Source organism: Oncorhynchus mykiss, chromosome 3, assembly GCF_057628025.1.
Source record: "Oncorhynchus mykiss isolate SJ-2025 chromosome 3, ASM5762802v1, whole genome shotgun sequence".
In the NCBI taxonomy this organism is placed as follows: domain Eukaryota; kingdom Metazoa; phylum Chordata; class Actinopteri; order Salmoniformes; family Salmonidae; genus Oncorhynchus; species Oncorhynchus mykiss.
The window spans coordinates 43,777,879-43,793,431 of NC_143024.1; the positions used below are offsets into that span (position 1 = coordinate 43,777,879).

At 44.1% G+C, this 15,553-nt stretch overlaps 1 protein-coding gene and 1 long non-coding RNA gene across 36 annotated transcripts in view; one reads left to right on the forward strand and one right to left on the reverse strand.

The window, feature by feature from the left end:
• The window catches only part of LOC149984554 (uncharacterized), a 153,479-nt gene that overhangs the window by 38,895 nt on the left and 99,031 nt on the right, over positions 1-15,553 (forward strand). The gene's annotated exons all lie outside the window — the stretch shown is intronic.
• The window catches only part of LOC110518458 (plectin), a 184,698-nt gene that overhangs the window by 18,020 nt on the left and 151,125 nt on the right, over positions 1-15,553 (reverse strand). For 17 of the 34 annotated variants that reach the window (XM_090229309.1, XM_090229332.1, XM_090229316.1 and 14 more), the window contains 16 exons: positions 14,920-15,039; positions 11,707-11,802; positions 11,371-11,498; positions 8,844-8,937; positions 8,120-8,274; positions 7,537-7,858; positions 7,214-7,291; positions 6,898-7,059; positions 6,582-6,686; positions 6,255-6,350; positions 5,984-6,109; positions 5,503-5,655; positions 5,104-5,261; positions 4,725-4,851; positions 3,816-3,999; positions 850-1,007 (listed from right to left, as the gene is read on the reverse strand). In XM_090229309.1, the coding sequence (XP_090085435.1) occupies positions 850-1,007; positions 3,816-3,999; positions 4,725-4,851; positions 5,104-5,261; positions 5,503-5,655; positions 5,984-6,109; positions 6,255-6,350; positions 6,582-6,686; positions 6,898-7,059; positions 7,214-7,291; positions 7,537-7,858; positions 8,120-8,274; positions 8,844-8,937; positions 11,371-11,498; positions 11,707-11,802; positions 14,920-15,039 (2,262 nt within the window). Of the gene's footprint in view, positions 1-849; positions 1,008-3,815; positions 4,000-4,724; positions 4,852-5,103; positions 5,262-5,502; positions 5,656-5,983; positions 6,110-6,254; positions 6,351-6,581; positions 6,687-6,897; positions 7,060-7,213; positions 7,292-7,512; positions 7,859-8,119; positions 8,275-8,843; positions 8,938-11,370; positions 11,499-11,706; positions 11,803-14,919; positions 15,040-15,553 lie in introns of all 34 variants that reach the window. The other 17 variants (XM_090229331.1, XM_090229314.1, XM_090229312.1 and 14 more) reach the window with 1 other exon arrangement.

The window sequence follows — 15,553 nt, forward strand, 5'->3', positions numbered from 1 at the left end:
CAGTAGTGCTCATAGAACGCCATTCAACGAGAGCAGGATTTATTTTTAAACTCAAAGCAATGAGCCTGCATGACAACAAAACCATAAACAACAGAGTAGGCTAGTAAGTCCTTTGTTTTTGGGTTATGCTCAGGTAAAACAATTTGGCTAATCTATATTTCCATATTTACAAGTCCTATTCTTGAAGATCAAGGGGTATTCAATTAATTGGAGTGACTGGAAATCTGAAAGACTTGTGTTTTTAATGTAAAGATATAGCCTAATCAGATTGTTATCTGTAGTAGAAAGCAATGGGTTAGAAGAAGCCTACATAACCAACCCATAAAGTAAAATGCAACATACATTTATGGCCAGCGATGTAAACGCTAATATTGATTTATCCTGTAATAGATGTTGGTAAATTGGTAATATAAAGGTTTCCCGCCTTCTAACGTAATCTTAAGGGGAAAGTAATCTATTACAATTGTGGCCATGTAACTAACGGATTACATTTAGAAAGTAACCTACAAACCCTGCTTGGCATCACATTTTAGGTGCGTCCCCCTCCATAACAGTTTTATAGTAGCTCCTAAAAACACAGTCAGGGTTCTTTATGACGTTATTCCCAGTGTCCAAATAAAACATCATTGTTTTTTGGTGATTAACTTCGGTATCTGTTGTCCCATGGACACGAGCACTGAGGTGCCCCTCCCCCACCGCTACCTTCACCTGTATAGAAGTTATACTTAATTATCCTTTATTTATACAGGTTGATCCCACTGAGCGTCTTTTACAGAGGAGACCTGTTCAATAAATAGTTTAGACCTAGTCACAACGCATTCTTTAGTTAGTACAGTCTAGGTACAGCACCTTTTGGTCGGTGGTCTTCTGGGCACAGTCTTGGATGGGGTCCTTGTCCACGGGCTTGCGGATGCGGGCCACGGTACGAGCCTCGCAGTCCTCTATCCGTAGACGCAGGTCCTTGATCTGGGTGATGTAGGTCACACACATCGACTCGTCCTGCTCACCTGTGTGCAGCGTGGACATTGTGGAGATCGGTTAGGGTGGTAAGAGTGTGGCACTAGTAGCTCCAAGGCTGTGGGTTCAATACCCACAGGGATCACATACTGAAAATGTATGCGCTCACTGTACTGTAAATCATTTCAGATAGAAGCGCCTGCAGAGTGGCAATAATAATACAATTATTATATTATCATGGTGAGGAGCTTAGGGCAGGATGGGTGTGTGGTTACTGTAGGTGTGGTAAGATAGAGGGTTGACTGTAGTGTGGTGAAACCTTTCCCATGTTTTCTTCCATGTACGTTCTGTACCTTGCAATACCTTAGTAATTTGAATGGAATTACAATTGCTGATTATATAAATAAATAAATAAATACACACACACACACACACACACACACACACACACACACACACACACACACACACACACTTGAAGTCGGAAGTTTACCTACACTTAGGTCCACAAATTTCTTGTAAAAAAATATTGTTTTGGCAAGTCGGTTAAGACATCTACTTTCTGCATGACAAGTAATGTATTTATTTCACTGACAGATTATTTAACTTATAACTCACTGTATCACAATTCCAGTTGGTCAGAAGTTTACATACACTAAGTTGACTGTGCCTTTAAACAGCTTGGAAAATTCCAGAAAATTATGTCAAGGCTTTAGAGGCTTCTGATAGGCTAATTGACATCATTTGAGTCAATTGGAGGTGTACCTGTGGATGTATTTCAAGGCCAACCTTCAAACTCAGTGCCTCTTTGTTTGACATCATGGGAAAATCAAAAGAAATCAGCCAAGACCTCAGAAAAAAAATTGTCCTCCACAAGTCTGGTTCACCCTTGGGAGCAATTTCCAAATGCCTGAAGGCACCACCTTCATCTGTACAAATAATAATACGCAAGTATAAACACCATGGGACCACGCAGTCATACCACTCCGGAAGGAGACGCGTTCTGTCTCCTAGAGAAGAATGTACTTTGGTGCAAAAGGTGCAAATCAATCCCAGATCAACAGCAAAGGACCTTGTGAAGATGCTGGAGGAACCAGGTACAAAAGTATCTATATCCACAGTAAAACGAGTCCTATATCGACATAACCTGAAAGGCCCCTCAGCAAGGAAGAAGCCACTGCTCCAAAACCGCCATAAAAAAAGGCAGACTACGGTTTGCAACTGCACATGGGGACAAATATCATACTTTTAGGAGGAAAGTCCTCTGATGAAACAAAAATAGAACTGTTTGGCCATAATGACCATTGTTATGTTTGGAGGATAAAGGGGGAGGCTTGCAAGCCGAAGAACACCATCCCAACCGTGAAGCACAGCGGTTGCAGCATCATGTTGTGGGGGTGCTTTGCTGCAGGACGGACTGGTGCACTTCACAAAATAAATGGCATCATGAGGGAGGAAAATTATGTGGATATATTGAAGCAACATCTCAAGACATCAGTCAGGAAGTTAAAGCTTGGTCGCAAATGGGTCTTCCAAATGGACAATGACCCCAAGCATACTTCCAAAGTTGTGGCAAAATGGCTTTAGGACAACAAAGTCAGGGTATTGGAGTGGCCATCACAAAGCCCTGACCTCAATCCCATAGAAAACTTGTGGGCAGAACTGAAAAAGTGCGTGCGAGCAAGGAGGCCAACAAACCTAACTCAGTTACACCAGCTCTGTCAGGAGAAATGGGCCAAAATTCACCCAACTTATTGTGGGAAGCTTGTGGAAGGCTACCCGAAACGTTTGACCCAAGTTAAACAATTTAAAGGCAATGCTACCAAGTACTAATTGATTGTATGTAAATTTCTGACTCACTGGGTATGTGATGAAATAAATAAAAGCTGAAATAAATCATTCTCTCTACTATTATTCTGACATTTCACATTCTTAAAATAAAGTGGTGATCTAACTGACCTAAGGCAGGATCCTAACTGACCTTACTAGGATTAAATGTCAGGAATTGTGAATACTGAGTTTAAATGTATTTGGCTAAGGTGTATGTAAACGTCCGACTTCAACTGTACATACACACACACACTAGTGCAGTGTATTCATATGGTTCATGATCAGACATGCATGTGTTCACATGTAGTGTCACACACACACACACACACCCTTTCATTACAAATTACCCACTGTGCAGTGGTATCTCTACACACAGCAAAACACAGCTTGACCACTACCTGAATGTATTTTTCTAAAGCACTATATTGCACAACAAAACAACAAACCAAGCCACATTGGAAATTGACAACAGCAAAAAATACAAAATATCATGCACTCAATCAAAAGCTGGAAGAGCTAGCGAAAGCATTGCTATCAATGGGAACACTAAGTTGATGGGGTTGGAGTGACGGAAACAACAAATTGTTAATTTTTGAACGTGCCAACCATCCATAGTTCAAAAGCCTGGCGGTTCACTGTTCACACTCACCTTTGGTTTTAACCACTGGTCCTGAAAGTTGAATTTGACAGTTACCCAATGTTTCTGAACTGGTGTACAGTAACACGCCTTTCACCCCTGACTACACACATCCACTGTATAAAAAACTGTCTGCTAGTGGTACTCAGAGAAGGAGAGTAGATGCCACCCTTACCGAGATCAAAACTTTATTTTACAGCCCGCTGTTGATTAGGTCATTACTTATACATTATTTGTCAAACCAGGTAGTCGCCAAACCAGAAAGTACCCACTAATACCCCATTAGTTTCTTAGTTAACACCATGTAAACACCAGGTAAGTCCCAGGCTGTAAACATAAAGGCATACAGAGGTTTGTTGTGTTTGTTCATGAGCATGTAGGTGGAACGGACCTTTCTCCACAGAGCGCAGAAGGTTGTCGTAGTACTGTGTGGTCTTAGAGTAGTCGCCCTCGATCTGCATGCGGTCGTGCGGCCCAAACAGCTGGGAATCCTGACTGTCACGCATGAAGTCCTGATAGTGAAGCTCCAGGTTCCTCATAATCAGCCTGTACTCCTCCACCTTTATGGTCTTAAACTATAGAGGGAAGAGAGGGGAGGGGGAGAAAGGAGAGAGACAGAGAGGGAAAAAAATAGAGTGAAAAGGAGAGAAGGAAGACAAAGAGAGAAGAAGAGGCAGGAGAGAGGGGGGAAAAAAGAGGGAGAGTCAATGGTCAATCTAAAACATGTTCATCTTAAATCGTTATAATCCTTCAAAACCTCCTCCGTGTGAGAGGAACCGATCCGAATTGCCTGTCAATTTGTCCCTGTCATTCTGTCCATGTGCCCTGCCTGCAACACAACCTGTTATAGGTGGTTAAAAAAAAAAAAACTACTTTGTCACGTAATACAAACAGGCTTTGGTAGACACCGCTCCTTACTGTGGTAACGGTATGAGAACTTCCCCCGCCGATAATTCCATTTGGAAACCCATGAGCTTTTCTAACTCAATAAAACACTCGTCCATGTTTACATGGTCTGCTCTATAAATAACAGAGCTCGAGACTCAACCTCACCGTTAAAGCAACAAAGGCATGGGAAATCTCCCCGTTCCATTCAGTACACTTGCAGTGACCCAAACGGGGTGACCACTTGACTCCCTCACAGGGTCACTGATTGGCTGTCTGTGAGGATCACGTTTTACTTCAAATAGTCTAAGCGTCAAACAGTTAACTGATGTCAAACTATTTCAATTACTATAAATCTTTCTCCGTTGTTTTTAAAGATAATAAATAAAAAAAATTGCAGATGACCAGCGTTTACCATGGTGATGTTCCAGGTACGTATCTGTGTGATGTCTCTCGTCAGGTACTGCCAGGACAGCATGCTCTTCATGTCCACATGCATTCTCTGCCACAGGAGCAGCATCGACTGGTGACCAGAGTCCAGACTGGGGTAGGAGACAGAAGGAAGTGTTACTGTACTGTAAAACAAATATAACTAGGGCCCAGAGGTTTTTTTCTCCATGGCTAGGTCACGAAAAACCAGCCTGGTCCCAGATCTGTTTGTGTCATCTTGCCAACTCCTAGGGTCATTGTGACGGGAGACAGCGCAAACAGATGTGGGACGTGGCAACAAAAGAAAAACGGACTCCGCGTGATCCATTGACGGAGAGCGCTGTGTATTGATGTAAGAGTCTCACCTGGACACACTGTCCATAGCCTCCTTGTTGATAGGGGGAACCAGGAGGCAGACTGAAGGCACCACCGCCTCAATGCCTGAGCGGTTCAGGACCTTCCACTTGTTGGGCTGTGGTGAGTTGTTGATGAGGGCACACTCCTCTCCCTTATGGACGGTGATCTGCACAGAGAGACGGAGTATATGAGACGTTACAGTCCATGGATGGATGGTGGATGGCTAGACCAGCATGAATGAACGAACGAACCAGGAAGAATTAATGAATGAACGGGGGGGGGGGAGTGATGAACGAACAAACAAATTAACGAACAAACGAACAAAAAGTAAGTATCTACTTCCTCTCTCTACTGCCGTTATTCCTACACCAGATGCCTTCAAAAGGTGATAAGGATGATATGCTCACCTCCATCTGTTTGAAGTCGCACACGGCCTGGATGGGCAGTTTGCCCTTGATGGACTTGGTGGGGTTACGGGGCTTCAGCTGGATTATGGTCTTGGCCCTCTTGTTCAGGCCGGCCACGTGAGTCTTAAACTCGTTCAGCTGTTCTTTCTCCTCCTGGTGAAGAAGGGAAATAATTCAACAATCAGGAAAAAGATGGAACACAAAGATAAAGAGAGTTTCCTGGTTTGCTTTCTCTGCATTTGAGCAACTAAAGTCCTGCCTATGAGACGAGGGCCCATACTCATAGAGTATCTCAGAGTAAGAGTACTGATCTAGGATCGTGTACCCCCTTTCCATTCATCATATATTAAAAGCAGACCTGATACTAGATGCGCAGTCCTACTCTCACGATTTATGAATACGGGTCCAGAGCTAGGTGACCTCAGGTTTTATGTGAGCACAAGCACCCGTACACAGTCCAACTGTGTATTAGGCTACGTACCATAGCATCCTGCAGCAGGTCCTCCAGTCGCGTGGCCGTAGTGGTGCGATCGCAGCTGTACTTCTTCTTCATCGTCTCCTGCATCTTCTTCATCGTCTCCTCTGCTTCTTTCACGTCCGAAAAGAACTGCGAAGAAGCACAAGACGATAAGGGCATGTGTATTGAACAATAACACGAGAACGTCAACAATTGGGTTTGGAACTATCACTTATGGAACCATGCAGGTTTATGAGCCATTCTCTATTTAGAAAATTATTCGGAGCATCCAAACCTGGTAGTACGCTGTGTTCTCTTTGAGGTGAGCCTCGATGCAACAACACAGCTGCAGGATCCAGCTCCACTGAGTCTGCAGGGCTGCTGTGAAGGCCTGGAAATTAAAGGGGAACATGAAGAGTTGGGCAAAACAGGGTGGTGTTCATTAGGCACCAAGCGGAGGAATACTGACTGAAACAGAGAGGGACTACCTGAACTTGTCCAATAAGACATGCTTGTTTGCAAAATAATCTACTACGGTATGCAGTTCTGTGTACTAACGCATACTTCCAGGTTAACCCTGCTATTGCACATGGAGACCACTAGGGGGTAGTGTAGTGCTCACCTCCACTGTTTTCTTGCCAGGGTGGCCCTCCTTCAGCATCTTGTCTCCTGTGCCCTGGATGTCGTTGACCTTTTTCTCTCTCAGCTCCAGCTCACGCATCAGACCCTTCAGAATGAAGATGAGCTATCATTGAGCTATCAACAGGCTTACATTCAGCTGAGCACTACTCCAGAGTTTGGAAATACTGTATGATCTATTCAATCTTTTTCTAGGCTTCAGAAAATGTGCAGTTGAACAACCAAGCTGTCTTAACAGCATTTCTGATATATTTTTCAAGTTATGTATATGGTTTTCTGGGTGGGCGGTCGGGACCTACCGAGTAGTTGTCTTTCTTGGCGGTCATGTTGGTGTTGCGGTCGCTCCAGTCGTAGTTGACCTCCTCCTCCTCTTTGTCGTTGAGCCACATCAGCTCCTTGGTTGCCGCGCTGACAAACACATAGAGCGAGTCCAGGTTACGCAGACGAGACTTGGAGGAGTTCTGGGAGAGAGCGGTGAAAGAGGGAAGATATAGATTAGATTACATTTATGAGAATACAAGTATTACTAATCCTGGTGGTTGTTGACTAGAACAGCATCTTTACCCAAAAATATTACATTTAACACTAAATAACGCTTCTGAATAAAGATCTTACCAGCAGCTTGGCATACTGAAGGTCCAGTTTGCCCAGGTATTGACTGTACATCCCCTTACTGACTGGGGATAGCTGGCTCTGAGGGACACAAGAGACACACAGGCAACATCAATGTAATGTCACAGTCAGAGAGGATCTAGCATTTGACGATGGTAATGAATGTGTATCATGTCTCCATTCCCTCGGATCGAATACATAGTACATGATATGAACTCGTTCAAAGTGTAATGGAACTATATGGAGATATAGAGAGTCTATGAAACAAAGTTATTATAACACCCCACTAAAACATATTTCACCTTTGCCCCTTTAAGGTCTAGTACCTCGTCAGCCTTGGCCCGTTCGATCTTGGCGCGGAAGTCCTCCACGGTCTGGTGCAGGCCCCGGTGGCTGCCCAGCTGAGACTCCACGGTGGGCAGGTCCGAGCCCCACTCGGCCTCGTCAATCCGCCTCTGACTCTCCTCCACCCAGGTCAGCAGGTCCTGGGCGTAACGCAGGGTCACCTCGTCCAGCTCGGGACGCACCCTGGAGGACGACTGCTGGATGGTCTGGGTCTGGATCATCTGGGTGGTCGTCACCTGCGACTTGAGACGCAGGTTGTAATCGGTGCGCAGGTTCACAAGACGCTCGTGAAGGCGGTATACCCTGTGGGAACGACACGCATTTGACAGGTAAGTGTTCTGTCCTGCAACACATTTCTTCAATTAAATGACTATGGTTATGCAACAAGCTTAGGTCTCAATCAGCGTTCATGACTACAGGGGGAGGGGATATCATTTATAATTTAGAGAAAATTGTTATCCTAACAAAGCAAATCGCTGTAATCGATCAATGTATGTAATATAATCAAATAGAAAATAGAAACTTTATCATCCATTTTGTGAGAAACTGAAACGGCCAACTCACCTGCGGTACATCTGCTCGGCCTGCAGGTGGCGCCCATCTTTGAGCAGCTGCACGTCGTTGAAGAGCAGGCGGATCATGCCGTCTGCCTTGTCCAGGTCCCGCGCCACCTCGGCAGTGTGCTGAGCCGGCTTCCCTGCACTCAGGAGACGGATGTCCTAGAGGGAGGAGGGCATACCAATATTAAATGTAATTAACCTATGAGCGTTCGAAAGAGAGAAGGTAAAGGGTTTCTATGGTTGACAGACAAGTCATGCATCCTCCACTTTAAGGATTCCATGGCTTTCCAAACTTGTTGGGAGATCAGTTCAGATCTTAATTTTGTTATGTGAGACTGTATCCAGCCCACCTCACGCTGTTGTATGACAGAAGAGGGAATACCATTCTGATTGGAACATTTTCACTGGTGATGACTGGACACATTGTTTGCTACCTCATTCAAAACCAGACAGCTAATGATTTTCTAACTGGAGCATATGACTTACCCGGTATGAGTCATTTGACCCAATCACTGGCCTATAGCAACTTCACATAATTGAGGACAATGACTATCCTTAGTTTCCCCCAGCTCTAGCCACAGACTGTCCCGGCTCCAGCCTCATTCCCAGCCCTAATCCCAGCTCAAACCTCAGCCCCAGTCCCAGCCTCAGCCTGAGTCTCATTCGCAGGTCCAGTCCCAGCCTCGGGCCTCACTGCACTGTCAGAGTGTTAGTGGTCCAAGACTCACCGTCTGCAGCAGGGTCTCCAGCTGGTTGAGCTGCTCCTCACACACACCGGACTCCATCTGGACTTTACTGACGATCCTCTGGAGTCTCTCTAGCCTGAGGGAAGAGAAGAGGAGCGTTAACACTGATTTGGTCAAAACATTTTTGTTTTCAAATGGTTTTTAGCAAACATACCCGGTCAGGGTCAACACGGGCCTGGGTATAGGATTTCACTTCTGTACCATGCTAAAAGTGAATGAATCAATAGAAAAACAAACAAACCAAAAGTGTTTTATGTCACGATTAAGAATATCAAGTATCAAATACAACATATTCCTTGCTTGGCCACAGCTAAAAACGTCATAACAATCGTAACACAATAACCACGACAGCACAATCGCTGAAAGTCCGGAACAAGACACTTACGGCCTCTTCGAATGCAGAAGGTACTCTACCCTATAAGGGTCGGTCACAAATGGCATACTCCTTGTCCCTATGCCCTCCCTTTTAAAGTCCCAGGTAGAGCAGTGGCTCTTCTTTAACACAGCCCCGTCGTGTCATGGGAATTCTCTCCCAACCTTGGCAGGGACAACAAGTGTCTGCTGCGTTGTGTAAGGCCAAATTCTGCTGCACCTGTCCAGCCATTCCTCCTCCCAGTTCATGAATAAGGCTGCCCAGACAGAGCGCTGCTCAGTCTGATGAACTTCGTCGAAACTAGCAAACAAACGATGACTGCCCATTACACTGAACACGGACCAGGCAAACAAGGCTGTCTCATGACAGTGGACCAGCCCATTTGAAGACCGCTTGCAGCGCAACACCCCTCCAGCTACCTAGGCCTTATGATATTGATAACATTGGCATTTGATGTCTTCTGACAGATAATCACATCTGATTAAGTTGACAAGAAGACATTATGTAAAAAATTAATTTAAAAATATCGCTCCGCGTGTACAGAGGATGTCTTTCTTCGCAATCCCTTCATCGCAAAGGGAAAACCTGATTCAATCATAACATCTTGATATGGAGTCTCCTAATGAGGGGAGATGGGTAATAGAATTACTGTGCATTACTAGGCTTCAGAGGTTGTTCTTGCAGCTGTTGAAAACGGCACATGTAACCACAAGGAAATGGTTCGGTGAATAGAATCGGCTTGATAAGAATCCATCTGTCACTCTCTGTGGTTTTAATATGAACCATGATTAATTCGCTGTAAGTAAATTGCACTCGTCAACGGTCTGATATTCTAACCTACGCTTTGTGGCGCTACTCAATACAAAAGAAACTAGTGGAAACGTCCATCTAAAGTCAAGACGCGTGAAGTCATCCCTGAAGACCTTAGAGAAACCAGGCAGGACAGTGTCCAAGCCCCTTACGGCATCCTAGATAGCGAACCTCGGGCGTGCCAATGGTATTACTGTTCAAGAGGAGCTGGCTCGAGACAAACCACAGCCTAAACACGGTCCCAGAGCAGTGCAACTAAGGTAAAACTGGGTTTAATAGACTAATGGAGTTAGTTATCCAGGATGCTCTCACACAGACCAAAGAATCAATGACCGGTCTTGTGTCAAAACAACAACATATTCTTCCCATTTTGTCAAATGAAGGATTTCTTTCTAACAAAACAGGCAGAAACTAACAAGGTCACTTGAAGAGAGTAGATATATAGTAAACAAAAATATAAACGCAACAAGGAACAATTTAATTCATTTTGCTGAGTTCAAATGAGGAAATCAGGCAATTGAAATAATAAATTCATTAGGCCCTAATATATAGATTTCACATGACTGGGAGTATAGATACGCATCTGTTGGTCATAGATACCTTTATAAAATGGACCTTACAATGGGCCTTAGTATCTCTTCATGATATGTTTGTGCATTCAAACTGCCATCGATAAAATGCAATTGTGTTCGTTGTCCGTAGCTTATGCCTGCCCATACCATAACCCCACTTTGGGGCACTCTGTTCACAACGTTGACATCAGCAAATCGCTATCCCACACGGCGGCATACACGTGGTCTGTGGTTGTGAGGCCGGTTGGGCGCACTGCCAAATTCTCTAAAACGACGTTGGAGGCGGCTTATAAAGAAATTAACATTCAATTATCTGGCAACAGCTCTGGTGGAAAGTCAGCAGGCCAATTGCACGCTCCCTCAAAACTTTAGACATCTGTGGTATTGAGATTTGTGACAAAACTGCACATTTTAGAGTGGCCTTTTATTGTCCACAGCACAAGGTGCACCTGTGTAATGATCATGGTGTTTAACCAGATTATTAATATGCCACACCTGTCAAGTAGATGGATTATCTTGGCATCCCCACTAACAGGGATGTAAACTCATTTGTTTACAGAATTTGAGAGAAATACGCTTTTTTGTGCGTATGTAACATTTCTGGGATCTTTTATTTCAGCTCACGAAACATGAGACCAAGACTTTACATGTTGCGTTTGTATTTTTGGTCAGTGTAGATCCAGATGAGGATTGATGGAATCATGGAATAATACGGCCAGACATTGATATCCACCACACAGCTTCACTCACTCACCTCTCAAACTCTGTCCTGAGCAGTCGTTCTCTCTCAAGGATGGACACGTGCAGACGGCCCCATTCCTTCTCCACATCAATGGGATGGTAGCCTGGAGGAACCTTGACCTGACCAGCATGCACTGCACTCTGTAGAGGGAGTGATGTAAAATAATAGGTGTCAGACCTCTAGCCACAAATCAGACAACCACTTTTATCTATCTATATCAATCTATCAAAAAAAATGGGATATAGTAGAGTATATTGGAATTGGATACAATTAAAATAGAATCGAAAAACACTAGAATGCAAATAGAATAGAAAATAACAGAATAGAAGCTCTGTGCGCATGGCTAACCTCAAAGGACTGGTAGATGAGTTTGGAACGGTGCTTGTCGGCCTCCTTTGCAGGCAGTTCTGTCTCTTTGAACTTCAAGAACTGACGCCACAGGATCTGAAAGAGAGAGAGAGAGACAGGATGAAGGAGACATTTTTTTACCGTTCTTGAACGGTCACAAAAGGGAAATTGACGTAGGAAAAAAAAATCTATGTGTGGTGAAGTGTTGTATCCTTGCTCAAGGATACATCGGCAGATTTTTCACAGGCTCAGGTATGCGAACCAGCGACATTTCGGTTCCTGGCCCAACACTCTAACCGCTAGGCTACCCACCTTATTATCTTGTGACTCAATCCATCCTACTCTTGCTTCCTTTTTAAAATGCTACATGACACTGAACAGGGTTAATGACAATTCTATTTCAAGACAGAAAGTAAACTGAAATTCCATTTGAAATGGAATTGACCCCAACCACGACAGCAGTACTTATTCAAACTGCTTCCATTGACTCTAGTCTAGGAGATGATTCTGCTTCCACTGACTCTAGTCTAGGAGATGATTCTGCTTCCACTGACTCTAGTCTAGGAGATGATTCTGCTTCCACTGACTCTAGTCTAGGAGATGATTATGCTTCCATTGACTCTAGTCTAGGAGATGATTCTGCTTCCACTGACTCTAGTCTAGGAGATGATTCTGCTTCCACTGACTCTAGTCTAGGAGATGATTCTGCTTCCACTGACTCTAGTCTAGGAGATGATTCTGCTTCCATTGACTCTAGTCTAGGAGATGATTCTGCTTCCACTGACTCTAGTCTAGGAGATGATTCTGCTTCCATTGACTCTAGTCTAGGAGATGATTCTGCTTCCATTGACTCTAGTCTAGGAGATGATTCTGCTTCCATTGACTCTAGTCTAGGAGATGATTCTGCTTCCATTGACTCTAGTCTAGGAGATGATTCTGCTTCCATTGACTCTAGTCTAGGAGATGATTCTGCTTCCACTGACTCTAGTCTAGGAGATGATTCTGCTTCCATTGACTCTAGTCTAGGTGATGATTCTGCTTCCATTGACTCTAGTCTAGGAGATGATTCTGCTTCCACTGACTCTAGTCTAGGAGATGATTCTGCTTCCACTGACTCTAGTCTAGGAGATGATTCTGCTTCCACTGACTCTAGTCTAGGAGATGATTCTGCTTCCATTGACTCTAGTCTAGGAGATGATTCTGCTTCCATTGACTCTAGTCTAGGAGATGATTCTGCTTCCATTGACTCTAGTCTAGGAGATGATTCTGCTTCCACTGACTCTAGTCTAGGAGATGATTCTGCTTCCATTGACTCTAGTCTAGGTGATGATTCTGCTTCCATTGACTCTAGTCTAGGAGATGATTCTGCTTCCACTGACTCTAGTCTAGGAGATGATTCTGCTTCCACTGACTCTAGTCTAGGAGATGATTATGCTTCCACTGACTCTAGTCTAGGAGATGATTCTGCTTCCACTGACTCTAGTCTAGGAGATGATTATGCTTCCACTGACTCTAGTCTAGGAGATGATTATGCTTCCACTGACTCTAGTCTAGGAGATGATTATGCTTCCACTGACTCTAGTCTAGGAGATGATTATGCTTCCATTGACTCTAGTCTAGGAGATGATTATGCTTCCACTGACTCTAGTCTAGGAGATGATTCTGCTTCAATTGACTTTAGTCTAGGTGATGATTCTGCTTCCATTGACTCTAGTCTAGGTGATGATTCTGCTTCTGTGGTGTAAAACTACAGCTCTTGAGGAGTTAGTTGACATGTTTACATTCTCACAGTGGGCGTTACTTGAGAAAGGATTGCAACCTTGTAGGTTTATAGCATGTTCCCATGTCCTTAATTCACATACATACACACAGAGCTTGACCTTTTCAAATGTCCATCAAACATGGGATTACCTAAATCCAACATGGTAACCAGATCAATAATGTGGCTAACCCGATTATTCAGACACCTTCCCAAATAAAAACTCAAGCTAACAAAGATAAGGGGCGTTGAAAAGTATACATAGAAAAGTCAGATGCCTTATTAGAAGACGCAGACGGTGTATCAACACAAATAGAAACACATAGAGACTATCGATACGGCTTTCGTCCGTATTTGGGAACCATTTTCTAGGAAAATAGTTCTTGGAACGAGACTACCTTGAAGCACAATATCCCCAGACTTGTACTGCTCATTCTGATAATGCCATTTTAAGCCACATAATAGGTGTTCGAGTTGATAAAGGAAATTTGACACAGAGGTGCGCCCTCCTCTATTTTACCGTACAATTCCTTTGACTCTACTGTACAAGATTTGGAAACGGATTACAGCAACTGATAGGGTTAATGAATGTTTTATACATTATCCAATAGGAGAACTTAGCTGACCTAGCCTTTTGTCTGACAGTCCCCTTTGTCTCCACAGAGAAAGTTGCAGGCACGCTAGCCAGGGAATGGGGAGGGGCAGTACGGAAGATTCCACCGAGGATTAGGTAGAATAATGTGTGGCTTCAGGTCTGCTTTTCTCAGCTCCAGTGCCACCCAGCCAGATGCCACACAATGCAACCACACGAGACAATGCAATCTCAAGACTGTAATTGCTCTGTTTGATGTGGGATCGAATGGCAGAGCTAGCTGCTTGTTCATATCTGTTTTTTTTTTACCTTGATTTAACTAGGCAAGTCAGTTAAGAACAAATTCTTTGTTTTCAATGACAGCCTACCAGGGAACAGTGGTTTAACTGCCTTGTTCAGGGGCAGAACGACAGATGTTTTACCTCGTCAGCTCGGGGATTCAATCTTGCAACCTTTCAACTAGTCCAACACTCGAACCACTAGGCTACTCTGCCGCCCAATAACGACTTCACTATTTAACGACCATGCGACTCACGAGCGCTGACAATGTACGTACGCATCCATATCAGTAAGAGCTCAGAGAAATGCATTTCCAGAACAATTTGATCATGTCAGGCATCTCTGAATAGGCTTAGTGATGGCAACAGAAAATGTGAGTGGAGAAATGTTAGAATCATAATTCACAGCCCCCAAAAAATGCCCCGATATATAGACACAGAAACACATATAGTATTTTCATTATCCAAGTTACAGTATACACGCTCCCATTTCGAACAATAATGCATTACGTGACCAGCCACCGGTAGCATTCCAATCCCACTCACAACAGCCCTACTAGTAACTGTCCAGGTAGGAGACTCACCTCTATCTCCTCATAGCTGCCTGGGAACCTCCTCTCCCCGAAGATAACGACATGGTGGCTTATCCACTGCCGAATGATAGTGACCAGCTCATAGTACTCTGTCCAGCGCAGCTCCAGCTCCTGTGGCGCAGAGAACACAGCAGGCAACGACGGGGTTTAACGACAGACAGCCAAGAGCCTTCTCCTGGAGAGCCACGATGACTCGCCTGCTCACACACCACCCTCACTCAATTAGGTGTCAACAGGCCCAGCCTTGTGTGGCTGGACAGGGAGCAGAGTGTGAGTGAGTGAGTGAATGTTGTTACTGATTGTCCCGTTGACAATATTGATTATTATTACGCTTTGGCCATATGTACAGTACATTGTTACATCAAGCCAATTAAAGCAGGTTAAATTGAAAGAGAGAGAGCGAGAATGATAATGTAGTGTGTGTGTACGTGCATTAGTACACACGTGTGCAATAAACAAAAGTTCCCTCCTTTACAAAAGTCCCCTACTTTACCTTTACCCAGTACATCTTTAGTTAGCATTGGAGTACAAATGGCACTCTAAAATCTGTTTTGGCAATACAGTACACCATTCTGCTTTCCCAACAGCTCTCTTCTGTGTGCTGTGATCATGCTGTGGTGTGAGA